This window comes from Equus caballus, chromosome 16 (genome assembly GCF_041296265.1).
Source record: "Equus caballus isolate H_3958 breed thoroughbred chromosome 16, TB-T2T, whole genome shotgun sequence".
NCBI lineage: Eukaryota > Metazoa > Chordata > Mammalia > Perissodactyla > Equidae > Equus > Equus caballus.
The window spans coordinates 90,907,284-90,923,691 of NC_091699.1; the positions used below are offsets into that span (position 1 = coordinate 90,907,284).

Consider the following 16,408-nt stretch of genomic DNA (forward strand, 5'->3'; position numbering starts at 1 on the left):
GACATGGCACCACTTGGCAAGCCATGCTGTGGTAGGCGTCCCACATATAAAGTAGAGGAAGATGGGCACGGATGTTAGCTTAGGGCCAGTCTTCCTCAGCAAAAAAAGGAGGATTGGTGGCAGATGTTAGCTCAGGGCTAATCTTCCTCAAAAAGAATAAAAAAATGATAGCCTATTATATCCAGATATTCCTTCAGGCTACTCCATAATAAATTCTCTTCTAAAGACAAATCACCAATAATAAAGAAGACAACAGAAACTTATTTTAAATTATTTTATTTTTCATAATTTTCTAACACATGGTGTTAGAAAAATGAATCTTGGCACCATGACTTAGACCTTTTTTTCAAGTTTAACCTTTAAGTTAAAAACAGTAGCTACAATAAGGATATTTAAACCTTACTCAGAGAAATGGTGAAAAATCAAGTCACAAATTTTTTTGTGTTGGGGAATATTTTAAAGTGGAATAAAGGGAAGGTACTAAAAAGAGTAAGAAGGATAGAATGGAGATTATGCTGGGAAGACAAAAAGGGAAGACGCTCCCTAAAGAGAGAATATGGAGAGAGACAAAGGGCAAAAGGAAGAAGAAAGGCTCATCAACTTTATTTTCCTGATATAAAATTCAAGTACTCAAAAAAATTTTTTTAAAAATCATAAAATGCTGCTACTAATCTCAATGAAATTTTCTTTTTCCTCATTATTTTCTAGAATTAAAAAAAAAAAAACCTGTTTTGACTGAAGGACACTTGATCTTAAGTCAATACTTGATGTACTTTAACAAACGGAACGGCTTGAAAGCTTCCCTAAATCTAATATCTCCCTAACATAATCCGCCTTGGAAAAGTCTTCTGAAGGAACAGAGGGCTTGATCTCGAACACAAATGCAAAAAATATCTGTCGCACAATCTAAACAAAAACGTTTCCAACTCGATCTGGGCCTCAGTCATGCTTTGTACTAAGTTTCTTGAGGAAAAACACTGTGTAATATTGATCTTTGTATTCCTTCAATAGCTACTGTAAAAGTCCCTGCGCAGGAGGTCAAAAAAGTACTTACACCATTAGTTGCATACAAATTCAGTTAGAACCCCAGTTTTCCAATGTTTCAAAAATTGCCAATTTTCATTTATATTCATTTTGTCTACAAGTTGATAAATAAAATTCTTCCAGGCTTTTAATAAGAAAATACTATTAGTCTCATTCATCACTTGTACATTTGTACCTGAATATTTTATCAACTGAAACACAAATTCAGAAAATTGTCATTATTTTCAGAGACATTAAGGCACAGAAATAAATATTTGCTTTTACTTTTTTTTCTTTCTCCTCTTCAATCTGTGTTTTAAGGCTCAGAGCAGACATTAAGAAACATCAAAGAATTTTTTGTAGGAAGTTTTTCAAATGTTTGGCCCAACGTGAAGCTGTTCTGTTGAAGTTATTTAAATACTCCTCTCAACTTTCAAGCACATCTTTCAAAGACACGTTCATGCCAGTCATCCACTCCAAAAGAAAATTCAATCCAATGAGCAGTAAATAACTTAGGGATCTATAAATGACACTGCGATGTATCTTGTTCCATTTTTGACAGGAAGCCCTTCATGCAGATGCGTGAGTCTCCCTGGATGCATGAAACTCCAGCCTTTCCGCGGCGATTCGATAGAGCAATTGTACCTTAGAAATTTGCATCCACCTCCCTGAAAGAGACAGAGCAAATAAATGTATCAGTTCATTCTGTTTAATTCTTTATCAGTGGCAAAACTCAAATTATGCCATGTAAGTAGAATCTAAAAAAAATAAGGCAAAGGCTTTTTCATAATGACTTATTTCTTGTGAAAAATGTAAAAGGTAAAAGCCATAATTACCTGAAAATCTTCTCCCACATTATTGAGCGCGATGTTGATGGTAAACGTAGAAGCGTCGTGATGAGGGCGGAGAGAGCGCTGTCTATCAGGGGAATATTTCACCACGAAATTCAATAACGCAAACCCCTAAAAAAGCAAAGCAAACCAATGGATTTGCTTATCAATAAAAACATAAAACTGCCCATTTGTGTAAACCTGGTAGGCGGTAGGCAGGGGGATGGAGGATAACTACCTTCGTATAATAGCCTGCAAAGACCTTCAGTGTAACGGGTGCAATAAACTCCCGGATAAAATGGAGCCATACATTCTCCAGATCAATTTGCTTCATGTGGATATCATCAGTTGGGACATTTTCATAACCGCCAGATATACGGCTATCCTAGAAACAACAGTAATGACATCATAAAAGTGTGGTCCACGTGCAATTCACATTTATATTATCTTGGAATTTTTTTCAACCACAAGATCATAATAGACAATAAAAATAACAGTTGTTCAATTATGGTGTACCATCTGCTTTAATTGCAAAACTATCAAAATCACTTAGACAACATGGCTTTGCAAATGTATCAATGATGAAGCAAAGAGTTGCCAAGTCAGTAGATTCCTTTCCTACTTATTTAATGTATATGGGAGCTCGAACTATAAAGTAAATAAAATGGATTTCCAAAGCCCTCTTGTGACCCCTGAAAATTGAGTTTTTTACCGTGACCCTTCAAGCAGCCTTAGCTGTTTGATGGGCATAGATTCAGCGTATGTGCCCTTGGACGAACTACCACTGAACACAAGCTTTCCTTGCTCTGCTCCTCACTTCTACTTTCTGGCACCCAAAGTCCTTTCATGCCTGCGTGTCACTACCCTGCCTGCAACATGCTGATTTCACATTCTTCCTTGTACTTTGAACTTCTGTCTCCCTGATCAGCCAACTAGCTTGGCTATGTAATTGAGCAGAGGCAGTAATATTCCACAGTATTCCATGTAAATTCTTTGGTATTGTTAAGGAGCTGGCATCTGTGAGTTCTCAGAGGAAAAGAAACAGTTTGAACCACAGACAGTAATACTTCCTGCCAAGTCTTTGGCACTAAATGTAAACACAAAATTGAATTACACGGAAGGCATTCAAACATTTCTCCTTCTTAGGTTTACACAAAAAACTGCTTCGGCGGTCAATCAGATAAGCTCTGTCTTAGTATTTTCACTATAGCTCACTGTGAAAATGCAGAGAATAAAATTGGCCTTGGAGAAGGACAATCTCACACAGTAAAGACAGGTATTACCTTACCATTTCCAGCCCAGGGACACTGACCCTTAGGGACCGTCCAGTGAAATTACACACACAAATGAGAAACTGAGGCCCAGAGAGATTAAATTTTAAAAAATTAGTGGCAGAATTAGACTAAAAACAGAGTTCTCCTGGCAGCCTTGGCTAGCCCATTCATTTAGGTCTAGGACTCAGACATGAATGACAAAAAGGACAAATCACCTCTAATTTCTCTAAGTATTTACCCCTCCTCCCACCCCACATACACATTTCAGTTGTGTGAAATTCAACTTACATGATGTTTTCCCCCAGACCACTGGCCATAATGTTCCATTTCTTCCACCAGTTCGTCACAGGCTTTTTCAGAAAATATGGGAAACCAAAAGACATCTGGACAAGGCTATAAAACATGGCATCACCATTAAGAGAGCAACATTTTGTGTCTTTTAACTAATAAATGATATTTCAAAAATAATAGGACACAATATTCAATATTCATCTCACTTCTGGATGTCTATTTAAGAAGTTTGCCCAAAATTATTGACATGATTGTCTATAGACAATACTAGTTTCGGGGGTTCTCTTTTTAATGCTTTCTAAGACTTTATTTTGCATTTTAACATCTGTGAGATCAAGATGTGTCTTAGAGTCCTAGTTGGCCAGGCAGCCGTTGGGATGTGGTCATAATCCACACTGTGTGCAAACTCAGACAAACTTTCCTTCTGTCCTCACTGTGTGTGTGTGTATGTGTGTGCAGCCGTGTGTGTGTATGCACACATGCATGTAGTTGGTGGTGTACTTGTAGAGTTAACTTGCCCTTGGAAATGTCTTTTAAAATGACTTACATTATGATTTGTCATTGAAATGAAAAGTTATTATGTATACAGAGCCCCAGGACATATGATGCTTTAAGTCTAAAATAGCTCTTTTGGTACACATAAAATAAAAAATTCTAAATGACTACAAAACATTAAGTCATAGTCTAATCGGCAGTATCTTTTTTTTTCTTTCTCACAGTACACAAAACAATGGAGCATCTCAGGATCAAAGATGCCTTATATTCTCTGAAATAAGGTATTAGCAATAGTTTGGAACACTAATCTAAAATAGAGTTCATTTTTTTTTTTTTTTAAAGATTTTATTTTTTCCTTTTTCTCCCCAAAGCCCCCCGGTACATAGTTGTGTATTCTTCGTTGTGGGTTCTTCTAGTTGTGGCATGTGGGACGCTGCCTCAGCGTGGTCTGATGAGCAGTGCCATGTCCGCGCCCAGGATTCGAACTAACGAAACACTGGGCCGCCTGCAGCGGAGCGCGCGAACTTAACCACTCGGCCATGGGGCCAGCCCCAAATTGAGTTCATTTTTTAAAACACCTGAGGAGAGACTCTTGGAGTCCAATTTCTTTCAAAGATAAACTTTCTTTGGAAGAGGCCTACACCAAAGATCTGCCAAAGGTCCCCTTTTTTCAGTGGTTTGAGAAAGCTATAACATTTGGGAAGCTGATTTTAAAAAGGCATGATATTAAAATTATTGTTAATCTCCATGTTCTACATTTTTACAACTATATGACCCTTAAGGCTGCAAAACTGGTAATTAAGTCACATGAATTTTACCTAAAGGACAGTTTCTTCACTTTCACAACATCCTCCGCTACAGCAATACTGCATTAACAATATTCCCTTCTGGAAATGTAGCAGAAATGCTCTACATATCATAGTAATTCTTAATACAAACCTGCTCAACTATATTTTCAGTGAAAATCTTTGAATAATCACGGTTTATATATTTTTCCTTCCAGTCCTACCAAAAAAAAAGCAATTGCACAGATTAAAGCAAATGGCTTTTTATAAGTACTTTAGTAGAAAATATAAAATATACACATTTTAGAAATTGCTCAAATTATAAACGACTGTGTAGTGGACAAAACAGGAATTTTCAGAAACCACAGTTTACATTTTTAATCTTTGCCTTGTTCTGTGTATGCTCACATATTTCTATGAAACACAAAATTTTTATTCATAAAGTTTTATACCTCAGGATTTTAAAACTTGAGTAATGGTATAGTGATTAGATTTGTATTCTATATTCTATGCATATATGCAGGGGTAGGCAAATACATGTGTGTTTAAAAGTAAAAGATGATAAAATTCTACCAAAAAGTATTACTGAATATCAGCAAATTAATCTCCTAGGGTCTTACTTATACTTTTATAATGAATTACATTAAAATAACAAATTTTGTTAATGTATTTAAAATCTGCCTTCACTTCAGTTTTTAACATGTATCAAAGAATGAATACGGGGTTAATAAAACTTTCACTTCTTTTAGTTACTGGAATTAAGGTATAAACCATATACTGAAAAACAGCTCTTCCTCATGCTAATTCATTGACCTGAATCTTCTCTTTGACCAATCTCTGACACACAAACCACACAATTAGGATATCTCACTTTTTGTCAACATCAGCAAAGGAATCCTTTGCCTGGGTCAAGTGTTTTACTTCAAAACCCAATATTTAGGGACTAAATTAAATCACTTCAAATTAAAATATAAGGTGATTCAGTATCCAAAAAGATCTCTTCTTAAATGCATTTAGACTGTTGAACAAAATTCTTAATTTTCTCTTTACAAAGTACAGATATAGGGAGCCAGCATGGAAGAATTGAGATATGGACTCAAGATAATTCCAATCAAAGTATGTTTCAAAAAACATCTGTCCGAAATGTACTTTTTGAGGACAAATTTCAGGGGAGACCTGATAACGCATATGTCATTCTTAGTTTTGCATATCCCTGCTTATACACAGCTCAGACATTTTCGATATGGAAGAACCAAAGCTATCTTCAAATTCTCTAATAAATTCCATTTACACATAGTATATAATTATAAGGATCAAATTAGTGTATTTTATCATTATTCCCTCTAATATTGATTAGCCTTCTGATTCCAAAATATGAGGAAAAATTAGAAGCAAATAATCATCCATAACATTTCAGCATCTTTCTCTAAGTATTTTTTCCTATGCACCATTATTGATTTTTTGAAGTTAAAGAAAAAGGCTCCTAAGAACTTAAATTTGGGTATTAATACTATCTTTTCATTTTAGACCACCTTTCCTGTATCATTGAGCACACTGTGACTTTACTAATTTCTGAGGAGTTCTGATAATGGGATAATCATTAAATATTCTCCTTTGGGTATCCTTCATGCGTCATATTGATCAGGCTAATTTACCAATGAACAAAGCAAAGCCACAGAAAGAAAAGTAGTTCCTACTTACTTCTGATATTTTCATTGCATCCTCTCCAAAGATTTGAATTCTTACACAAATGTCTACAGTTCAGGATATAATTTGGGACATTTTTTCAGGAAGCTAATATTACACAAGAAATCAAATAATTCTATCACTCAAAATACCAAGAGACTCAGTGCCAAAGTAAAATACGTAATTCCACCCTCATCATTAAAAAAACGCCTCTTTTCAGTTCCTATGAAAGATGAAGATGTACAGCTAAAATGGAACAGAAGTACTTTTAAAATATAAAAATGTCAAAAAGTATTCTTTTTCTATTCAACAAGTATTCTGAGACCATTACATTTACTACTCTCAGATGTCAGCTACTCTTACAAAATAAAACGCAATTCTGAGCAGGTGGACTGAGATTCTGTAATTTAAAACATTTACTATTGACAAGGGGAAAACCATAAACAGTAATATCACAGAGATGATTATTCAAGAGAGCATTTCCCCTTGAATAAATGTGCTAACTTGACTAGAGAAAACAGGTCTCAGTAAGATAAAAAAGAGTTAAATCTTGTATGATTCAAATGTTTAAGAAAAGAAATAATTTTTTTAGACTTTAAAAGGAAATAGTTTCCTCAACCTAAAACTTTCTTTATATGCTAAATCTCTGCAATTTTCTCTGGCTATATTTAGTGTACATTCACAGAATTGTTATAAAAAATAAACGAAATGACAAAATAAAATGCATTTTCCCAAACTAACTTCTTGAATTTTCTTCCTGAAAATAAGAATGTAATATTGCTATAAGTTAAAATATTAAAAATGTAAACATTTTTTCTGAAATTGTGATTAAAAATTTGATGGTGCTTTTGATATATAAAATAGAAATACTGGGAGAGATCAAAGAAATTGATAATTCCCTTCCCCAAATCTAACATATGTCTTAATAAAAAAAAGTTCTTGGTGAAGTTTACATCTACTCTACAGGTCATGAAGTATAATTAGTTATATATCTTTTTTAAAAAGATATAATTAAAAAAATTTAAAGCCTCTTACCACATTTTCACATTATTAATCCAACTGATTTACATCCAATTAGAGTTATAGGAAAATAAGCAATAAATGAAGTTGAGTATGAAATACATACCACAGGATTTTCAAAAATCTGCCAGAGGTCATTGTTATAATGGGAAGTATTGTAATTAGCAGTTGATAATAGTCTTCCAAATTCGTGTCTATTAGAAATGTACATAAACACACCCTATATGCCAAAAAAATAATAGTATTAACAATCTTAGAAGAAAGTACAAGAAAATATATTTAACTATAGGAAAAATACATAGGAGATATTAATTTCAACTTTTATATTTCATTCATGAACATGCATTTTTATTTTTCATATAAAACATGCATGATGTACAATGAAAGAAATAAAATTGCAATTATGACTTCAGACACCACACAAAACTAATTGATAGCACTGACACTCAACTGAAGAAAAGAAGAGGAAGAATGGACTGTTTTTGTCCCTTTCTCATTGATCCTAGATGTAGACATCGGGGAAAAAACTCCTGTTTGAAAGCAGAAATATTTTTGAGACACCAAAGTGCAATGAATTGTACCTCTTTTGGCTTCTTTCCCTTTCAAAGAAGACATCACATTTTTAAGCAAGAATTCAAATGTCAGTATTATTTCATCAGTCTGTTTTATACTTTTATTGTCTTGATGTTTAAAAACTGAACATACAAATTATTCGTGCATTATAAGGCGGCTAATCAGTCTCACATCCTTGCCCCAAACCAAATAAATGTGGCAAACACCCCTAAAGTAAGCTTGTTTCTTTTTGTACCTGTTTTAATGGTAAAAGGGTTAGTTATTAATAAAAAAAAAATTAATGAAGAGTACCCAAATCTCATTTTAATCAAGACGTACGTTATGCTTACTTCTACCTATTCTCTCCCTTAAAAAAACACAAACTAGAGAAAGGCCTTTGGGTTTAACTTTCTCATCTGTCAATCATAAAATGTCAATCAGCCCAAAGAACTAAGAGTTGACGATCACACAATGCCCACCCCCAACACACAAACAGACAAGCATATATACAGATTAAGAACCAACGACTACCAACATTTTACCCAGCTAAATGGAAAGAAGACTCTTAAAGAAACTTTACTGTTAGGCAATATACCATATCTAGTATTAATTAAATAAATAAAAATAAATAAAAATAACACCTTTGGGGGGCTGAGCATTTGGAATGTTTCCGGAGTAGGGGAGTCTTTTTCCCTTTGTAAAGTCTAAAATGAAGAGAAGCATTGGGTAAGTTGACCTGCACACCCACTCTCTCAGGTATTCTTAGGTAAATCAAAACAGCAGCCCTTGATCAAAAGCTGACATTGTGAAATGTCCTTCATAGACAACATGCAGGACAAGCAAAGCTTAGAGCGCACAGAAAGAAACATCTCCAGCCCTTTCTTTGTTTTGGGTCAAACATAAATCCAAGCTCATTCCTTAGTAGAACTTTCATTAGACACAAAATTAAGACAAAGGAAAAAAAATGTGTAAGAGAGGCCATTCCAGGATGCGCTGTTGAGTCAAATTAGCCAAACATGAGCACAAAAAACAGTCACAGGTACTGAGGATATTCAATGTAACAGTGCACACAGGTTTGTAGGAAAAACAAATATATTCAAACAACACATGCCTTATTAAACTAAGAAAAAATACTTGCCAACTTTTCTGATTTTTCCCCAAATCACATTTGCTTATTTAAATTTGAATAAAATAGCCCAATCATTTCTAAAACACAAAACCATATAAATACATTTTAAAACATATTTATACATTTTGAAAAACATTTTCTACAGTCACTTTAGTTTTATAATGAAAATATATTTGTAGAATAGCAATGTATCACTAATTTTTCACATAGATTAAATATACTAATATATCAACCCTTCTTCAGTTTAGTGGTAAAGAACCAGCTTTTTAAGAGTGTGGAGTTAATAATGATAGAGAAAATATGGATCTTGATTTCAGAACAAAAGTATGTTCTTCTTAAATGTGTAAATGATCACTTCACCTGGGGTTTATCTAACTAATTTTAATCAGGTCAAGTTTTCAGTATAGAATTTCAAATGGGAGTAAAGATGAATTCTTAAAAATGCAAAACTGATTTCTAACAAATCTATGTTTATTATTGAAATCTTACTATTGCTTATGAGTTAGCCTAAGCACCAAACCTAACATTTTTCAAATTGTTTCCACAGATAAATGTTCACAAATTATTCTCCATAAGTGTTCCCAATTTATCAATGCAGAATCAAAAAAATTGGCTAGTACTTAAAAATTAGAAAGAAAAAGGGCATCAAAACACAATAACATATCAACTGGGAAAGCAAGCCATCTTATAAGAACATTCAAGCAAGCCGTCATCCTATACCCTACCATTTCTCTAGCATTTCGGCAAAGCGCCATGTCAGGATCCAATTTGTCACGAACAAAATAGTTCCTTTCATTCATCTCTGATCGGAGTGTCTTTCCTTTAATTAAGTACACGTTAGCCATGTATGGGACATTCCATATCCCTCTGAAAGTAAAGAGAAGATATCCCAAAATACCACAAATACAAAATATTTTAAGGTTATTTTTATCTTTTTAAAATAAATGTTTTATGTTTTAAAATTTTGCATATATAACTTATCGAATCAAATTACACACAAATGCAACCACATTTACTCATATTTGACGTAAATATACATATACATATGAGATTACTTGGTACATACTACGTTTTTCTGAGATTAAATCACGATCTCCCTAGATAAACTTCATTTCAGGGTTGATATCTGTTTGGCATTTTGGCTGTCATCCTCACTTAGTTGTTACAGAGTATAATATTTTGTTGTACAGAAGGTGGTTCCATTTAAGATGAAGCAGTTTGATACCAAAACAATCACATACAATCGGTAGTGTGCTAGAGCCAGCTCACACTGGCTCCCCAGAGCTGACGTTGGTTTCACTTCCCCAGTCTATACCCAGAGTCTTCACATCAGAAGCCTGAAATCAGCCACGATAAAAGTATTTACACTGCGGAAACTGGCAAACACTGTAGCTGTCATATGTGAAGTGTATTCTTGTATAAACTAGGTCAAAAACCTCCCCCTGATCCTTTTCCTTACACTTCAGACAACAATGACAGCGCCTAAAGCAACTGAAATGAAACATGAATTCTCTACTCTACTCTGTGAACCCTTATTTCTGCTCTACCCACAGAGACTATCAGGCATATGGCCCACACAAATCATCCCAGAAACAATTAAAGGACTTTAAAACAACAGAATACGATCTTCATAACATTTTCTCAGCTATCATGCTTCTTAATTGCACCTAAGAGAAAGCCTTTATCATATTTACATCATTCAAATTTACTAATACTATTTTCACAAGTAAATCATCATTTTACTTCTGAACTGCTCAACAAGAAGTGTGTGGGGTTTTTTCTAAGTTTAAGGGCACATATTTTTAGTCATGAAAGAATGTTTTCCTTTTTTACTTGGGCTGATATATCTGAGAAATTAGGTAAACGACTTAACATCTGATTCACTCAGCTCCATCATCTGATGAAAAAAAGAATGACATTCTTCCCTAACACTACTTTAGCAAAAAAAACCTATTTTTTAAACTAAAAAGTAATCACAATTGAAATATCAACTGTTGTCTCTGAAAAAAACTATCAGTCATATACACACTTTGTAGCAAGTAAATTATTTTCAAGCTCTGGAAATGGAAATCAGATACTGGTGAAGAAATTGATCTTTAAAGCAGAATATTAGCTATTTCAAAATGAAACCTCTTACAACAGGAAATGTTGAAAGGTTTGAGTTGTTAGTGTTGTTTTTATTTGCTCATTTATGAATTTTAAAAGTGATCAAAACAGCCTTCATCCTGGCCAATAAAGAAATTAACTAAACTAAATTCCCTTTCCAAACTTTTGACTAAAGAATATTACTCTTCTAACCATAAGATGGCTACTTATAGTAACCATATATTGTCTCTTAGTATTTCCCACCACAGTGAGTTCGTTCCTTTGAAGATTTAGAACTTTAAAAATAATTTTTTAATATTAATTTTACACTAGTATTTCAGGATCCCAAGTGCTTGTTAGGTTTTCAAATTTCCACTAAACAGAAAGAAAAGAGATAATAGGAAAACAACTTAAGTGAAACTAACAAGACCATGTCTTTAGATTATGGTATTTTCCATTAAAAGATTAAATCAAGCAACTTACACTCTATTTCCTTGAACAATATCCACGTAATCTTCAGATCGAGCGTAGTACCCATCAGGACTCAATGCTCCCCAGAAGTTGGACCACAGCTTTCCATGACGAGTTACAAGAGGAGCAATAATCTTCCTAAAGAGAGAGAGAAAACCAAATCCTGGTAATTATTTATTTTTAAATTACCACAGAATTATGTGTTTTGATCTTAGCATGACATATAAAACATATTTAACACACATGTAGTTAGTCTGAAAACCTAAGAGTAAAATAAAATAAAAAGAGGAATTTCTTCCTAATGTTTTCTCTTAAGTAAGTACACTGATTTTCAATGATGTTCCTTAAAAAAAGTAACAAAAAGAAAACGTAACTGAAAATGCTACTGAAAGTATAAAAATAACTTGTAAAAGTACCTTACTTATAGCCAAGAGTGAAACTACCTTAATTCTTTAATTATTTTAAGTCTTTCAGAAATTACACTAAAGGAAATCAAATATTTTCATTGTCATTGGGAAGACATAATAATCCCGGGTACAGTAAAGCATCCAATAAATATTTGCTGAATAAAAAAATGAATCAAGATGGGCTGACATATTTGTAAATAGGCCAGTTTTCTTATGGTTAAGTCCTGAATTACTTTAAAGTATGTTTCCTTTTTTTTTTTTTTAACAACTTTAAAACTGGTGTACTAGCCCTGGCAACACTGAGTATTTTTCTGGTCCTTTAACTATTGTAGAAAAACAAAATCTGAGGTTCCTCTAGAACTACTTTTAAAATGAAGTGAACTGCAGTGGTGTCACACAATTTTTAAGAAAAGCCCACACAACTCCACAACTCCTCCAAGAGCAAGTCTATGGATGAACTATTCTCCACAAAAAAACTATTTCGTGGGCCAGCCCCAGTGGCCTAGTGGTTAAGTTTGGTGTACTCCACTTTGACAGTGGCCTGGGTTCGTTTCCTGGGTGTGGACCTACATTACTCGTCTGTTAGCGGCCATTCTGTGGCGGTAGCTCACGTAAAAAAAGAAAAAAAAGAGGAAGATTGGCAACGGATGTTAGCTCAGGGACAGTCTTCCTCATCAAAAAGAGGAGGACTGAGGCAGATGTTAGCTCAGGGCTAATCTTCCTCAAAAACAACAAAAAAACACAATCATACTATATATAGGGTGGGTTAATAGGGCATAATAGAGTTCTTATACATTTTACTCAGCAAAATAAAAACTGTAATTCTAACAGTTCACTGTTAACCATTCTATCTGTTATGCAAAATAATTGTGTTAATATATGTAAACATACTTAGAAGAATACCTGGCACTTAAAAAGCACTTGTTAAAGGTGGGCTCTAAGTAGTATTAATAATGTTATTATCAGTAGTAGCAGTATCAACAAGTGAAGATTAGTATCGTTATAAGCTGGTATAGGCACTGTCTTTTTCCCATTCCAACTCAGTTAACTGAAAACAGATACTGCCCAGAGATAATCAGTTCAGTATTAAATAAAACCACAGATCTGGCTGTGGAATAATTTGTACCTCTGATATTTCTTTCAAATTCTAAGAACTACATCTCTGTTTGCAATAACCTTTTAGGTCAGAAGTTTTATGAAATTTTACTTTAAAATTACCTACAGAGAAAAATGCAGTTCCAAATTTTATTAGTATCAGATATATCATGATTTCATGTAACGTTAAACAGAAAAGTAGGCCCAACAAACATTGCATTTGTGATTGTAACTAATATTAAAGAATTCTAATTTTCATGAGGTTCTTTTCTATTTGACTCCTTTAAAAGAAAACTAATTAACTAGAACTGAAAGTTAATAAGGTGTAGAAAATAACTCGGTGTGGGTCTCCTCAATTTGTTAAACATAGATAAGTAATTATAGTGTGTCCATGTAGATGCAGAAAATGATTATCATTTTAAAAATAAATCAACACTGAATTTTATACAGTACCTGTTTTGTTCAATCAAAATTTTTAAAGTCCTTGGATTTGTCAAAACAACATCTGCGTCCACACTGAAGTAATAGTCACAGTTTTTATCCTGACGGCAAAAATCCCTGACATGGTAAAAGAAATAAGAATTAGATAAAATGAATATTTTCTGGTTGAAAAATGATAACATAAAGCTTATACGTAAAACAAGGTTTCTCTAACATACTTTTCTAATCAAAATAGTAAGATAAACAAAAAGATAAATATTGTCTTAAATTTCAAAACGGTCAATTTATCAACACAGATGTTCACAGACACACCAACGCTGGAATCACACACACGCACACAGGGCAAAATCTCGTAGATATTCAACAACTCAGTTGTAAGGGAATCTTGGAGATACAAGTGTGTAACTCTTCAGGTATTAAGACTTTTTACACTTGATTTGCACAGGACTCGTTCTGAGATAGTTGCTCCCCTGCCTCCGAGGGGACACGGGCTGTGCTGCAGGCTGTTCGTGGTAGAGCCTGTCACGTCAGCGTCAGGAACATCAAGCAATGAACCACTCGTGACCCATGAAACGCCCCCAGGAACCATGGCCTCCATGTTGGGGCTTCTCTCTCTCTGAGCTCCCCTCCCTCACTGCTGGTCCCAGTTATCACTTTCTGCTTTTGCCAGCGTGTATCTGCATACCACACTTGTTTCTCAGCAACTGTCAAACAGGACACTAGGCAGGACAGCTTGTTAAAATTGTGCAAAAAATTAGAGAAAAATGAGTTCTGAACGTGGACCCAAGGGATTCTCCAGTGAATAAGTTATGGTACCATTAGTAGTAACATCTGTTTGGTTTTTCCAAGGCCTGTCTTCCCGCCCATCCCTTCACCTCCCACACCAGGCAGTATCCGTCACTCTGGGCCCTGCGCTTCCACAGCGTGAGATAAGCACATCTCCTGACGAGAAGTCCCCATGACTTATCAACCTTTTATCAGCAGCTCTTAACCCACTGCCTGCCATATACAATTAACATTCACCAAATAAATGCTGGTTTTTACTATTACCAGAGTTGTACAGTAATCTGTCTGAAGTATTAAAAGGGCTAAACAAAGGACCTAAAACATTTCTTCTGAGTGTTACATTATTATCTAGATCAGTAGGTAACTAGAAAGCAGGAATACCTTTTGTTCCCCACAGCCTGAAACACACATTTTTACTACACACAACCTTCCGATAGTAAACATTTAAATCACTGCTACATCATCATACTATTCATTTGTCAGAGTACTTTTTCTTTAATCTTGATCTGAAGTTCACTAATAGTTTGATTAAATCTGTTGACTCTTAGTCATTAAAAGAAAAACGTAAATAGATTCCATGGCCCTTTACATGAAAATATATACAAACATAGACATAGTCTAACAGTAGAGGCGCTCTTGCACATGCACACAGAAACACACACACACACTTTTGAGCCATCGAAGTTTAGGGTACTAATTTTAAAGAAAAGGTTTTTTTTAAAGTTTGTTTAGTAGAAATTGTTCAATTTAAATTTATTAAAACATACATTCCCATGTTTCTGGCTTCGGCTTGACTCAGATTTTCTTCTGGTCCTACTATTTTTATAGTACTGATTTCATGTTTAGCTTTATCAAAAAATATCTTGATGTCCTTTTCATGATAAACTTCCTGTAACATATTTAAACAATAGAAAATTAGTGAGAAAATAAGAGAGTAAGATGACCGAAGTATTCATAAGTAGGGATGGGTTCATATTCAAAGCTGTAAATTCCACAATTCTAATACTCACTCAGTTACAGACAAAATGATAACCATATTAAACATGTTACATTTGAATATCACTTAAATGTCACATAAGAATCTAAAATAGATACATATCAATATTTTTTTAAAGAGAAGATACTTCAAAACTCTTTTAACATCTACTCCTAGACAGGTCCTTGCATAAATATTTAAATTCTGGGTGCTATAAAATGTTTCTAACTCAAGAGAAAAAATAACTGATGGCCTGAGAATGGACATGTGTTGTAAAATATTCATAAAAAATGTCTATTAAATCTAATATATTAATATAAGTTGTAAATATAAATAATCATATTTTATAAAATAAATATCACAAGATTCTTTAAAGCCAGAGATTAAAAAAGAAACTTATAAATAAAATTGTGCTTTTACAAAAAGAGGGGAAAGTTTAACAACATTTTTTTGACAGGGAAATATAATGGGAAAATTATCAACATAAAAGCCATCAAATTAGTGTGATTCAACTGTGCTAAAATTTAGATAAGATTATCTGTATCCATCATTAGAGCATTTCTGAGCTTTTTATGTATCTAGTCTCACTAAGTAGTTTTGAAAACTTTTCATAGCTTGTTAAAACTACTTATCACATAAAAGCTGCATAGGTTAACTTTAAATAGAAGAAGAAAAGACAAAAACTCCTATGATCAAGGAGTTGTAGGTGTTACGAAAGCAGGAAAAATACAAATAAAAGACACAATACATAAAAACAAAACAATTTAACGTTAAGTACATATATTACAACGCATTTTCCAAAGCAAATGCTCAATGATTCAACCTTTTAAACTTATTTTAGCTAGTGTTTTGCACATTTAAAATATTCTCTGAGAAAGGCAAATGATTAGCTGACATGTACATTAGGAAGAAAAAACAATGTTAAACAAATAGTATGAGAAGAGAAGAGAAAACAGCATTCTTCACAGCTTTTAAGTTTTAACTTAAAGACTTTAACTTCACAGTTAGTAAGTTTTTCTAGCTGATGTTAAATACCAACTGTTTTAACAGGAAAGAGGCAAG

At 33.7% G+C, this 16,408-nt stretch overlaps 1 protein-coding gene across 4 annotated transcripts in view; it reads right to left on the minus strand.

Annotated features, from left to right (window-relative positions):
• Nucleotides 1-260: 260 nt before the first annotated feature.
• Nucleotides 261-16,408, minus strand: part of PLOD2 (procollagen-lysine,2-oxoglutarate 5-dioxygenase 2) — a 94,983-nt gene continuing 78,835 nt past the window's right edge. For 2 of the 4 annotated variants that reach the window (XM_023621065.2, XM_023621062.2), the window contains exons 10-20: nucleotides 15,138-15,259; nucleotides 13,597-13,701; nucleotides 11,654-11,779; nucleotides 9,811-9,952; nucleotides 8,598-8,660; nucleotides 7,511-7,624; nucleotides 4,853-4,918; nucleotides 3,416-3,520; nucleotides 2,092-2,238; nucleotides 1,860-1,985; nucleotides 261-1,691 (exon numbers count right to left, since the gene is read on the minus strand). In XM_023621065.2, the coding sequence (XP_023476833.1) occupies nucleotides 1,536-1,691; nucleotides 1,860-1,985; nucleotides 2,092-2,238; nucleotides 3,416-3,520; nucleotides 4,853-4,918; nucleotides 7,511-7,624; nucleotides 8,598-8,660; nucleotides 9,811-9,952; nucleotides 11,654-11,779; nucleotides 13,597-13,701; nucleotides 15,138-15,259 (1,272 nt within the window). In that variant the 3' untranslated portion in view covers nucleotides 261-1,535. The remainder of the gene's footprint in view (nucleotides 1,692-1,859; nucleotides 1,986-2,091; nucleotides 2,239-3,415; nucleotides 3,521-4,852; nucleotides 4,919-7,510; nucleotides 7,625-8,597; nucleotides 8,661-9,810; nucleotides 9,953-11,653; nucleotides 11,780-13,596; nucleotides 13,702-15,137; nucleotides 15,260-16,408) is intronic. The other 2 variants (XM_023621066.2, XM_023621063.2) reach the window with 1 other exon arrangement.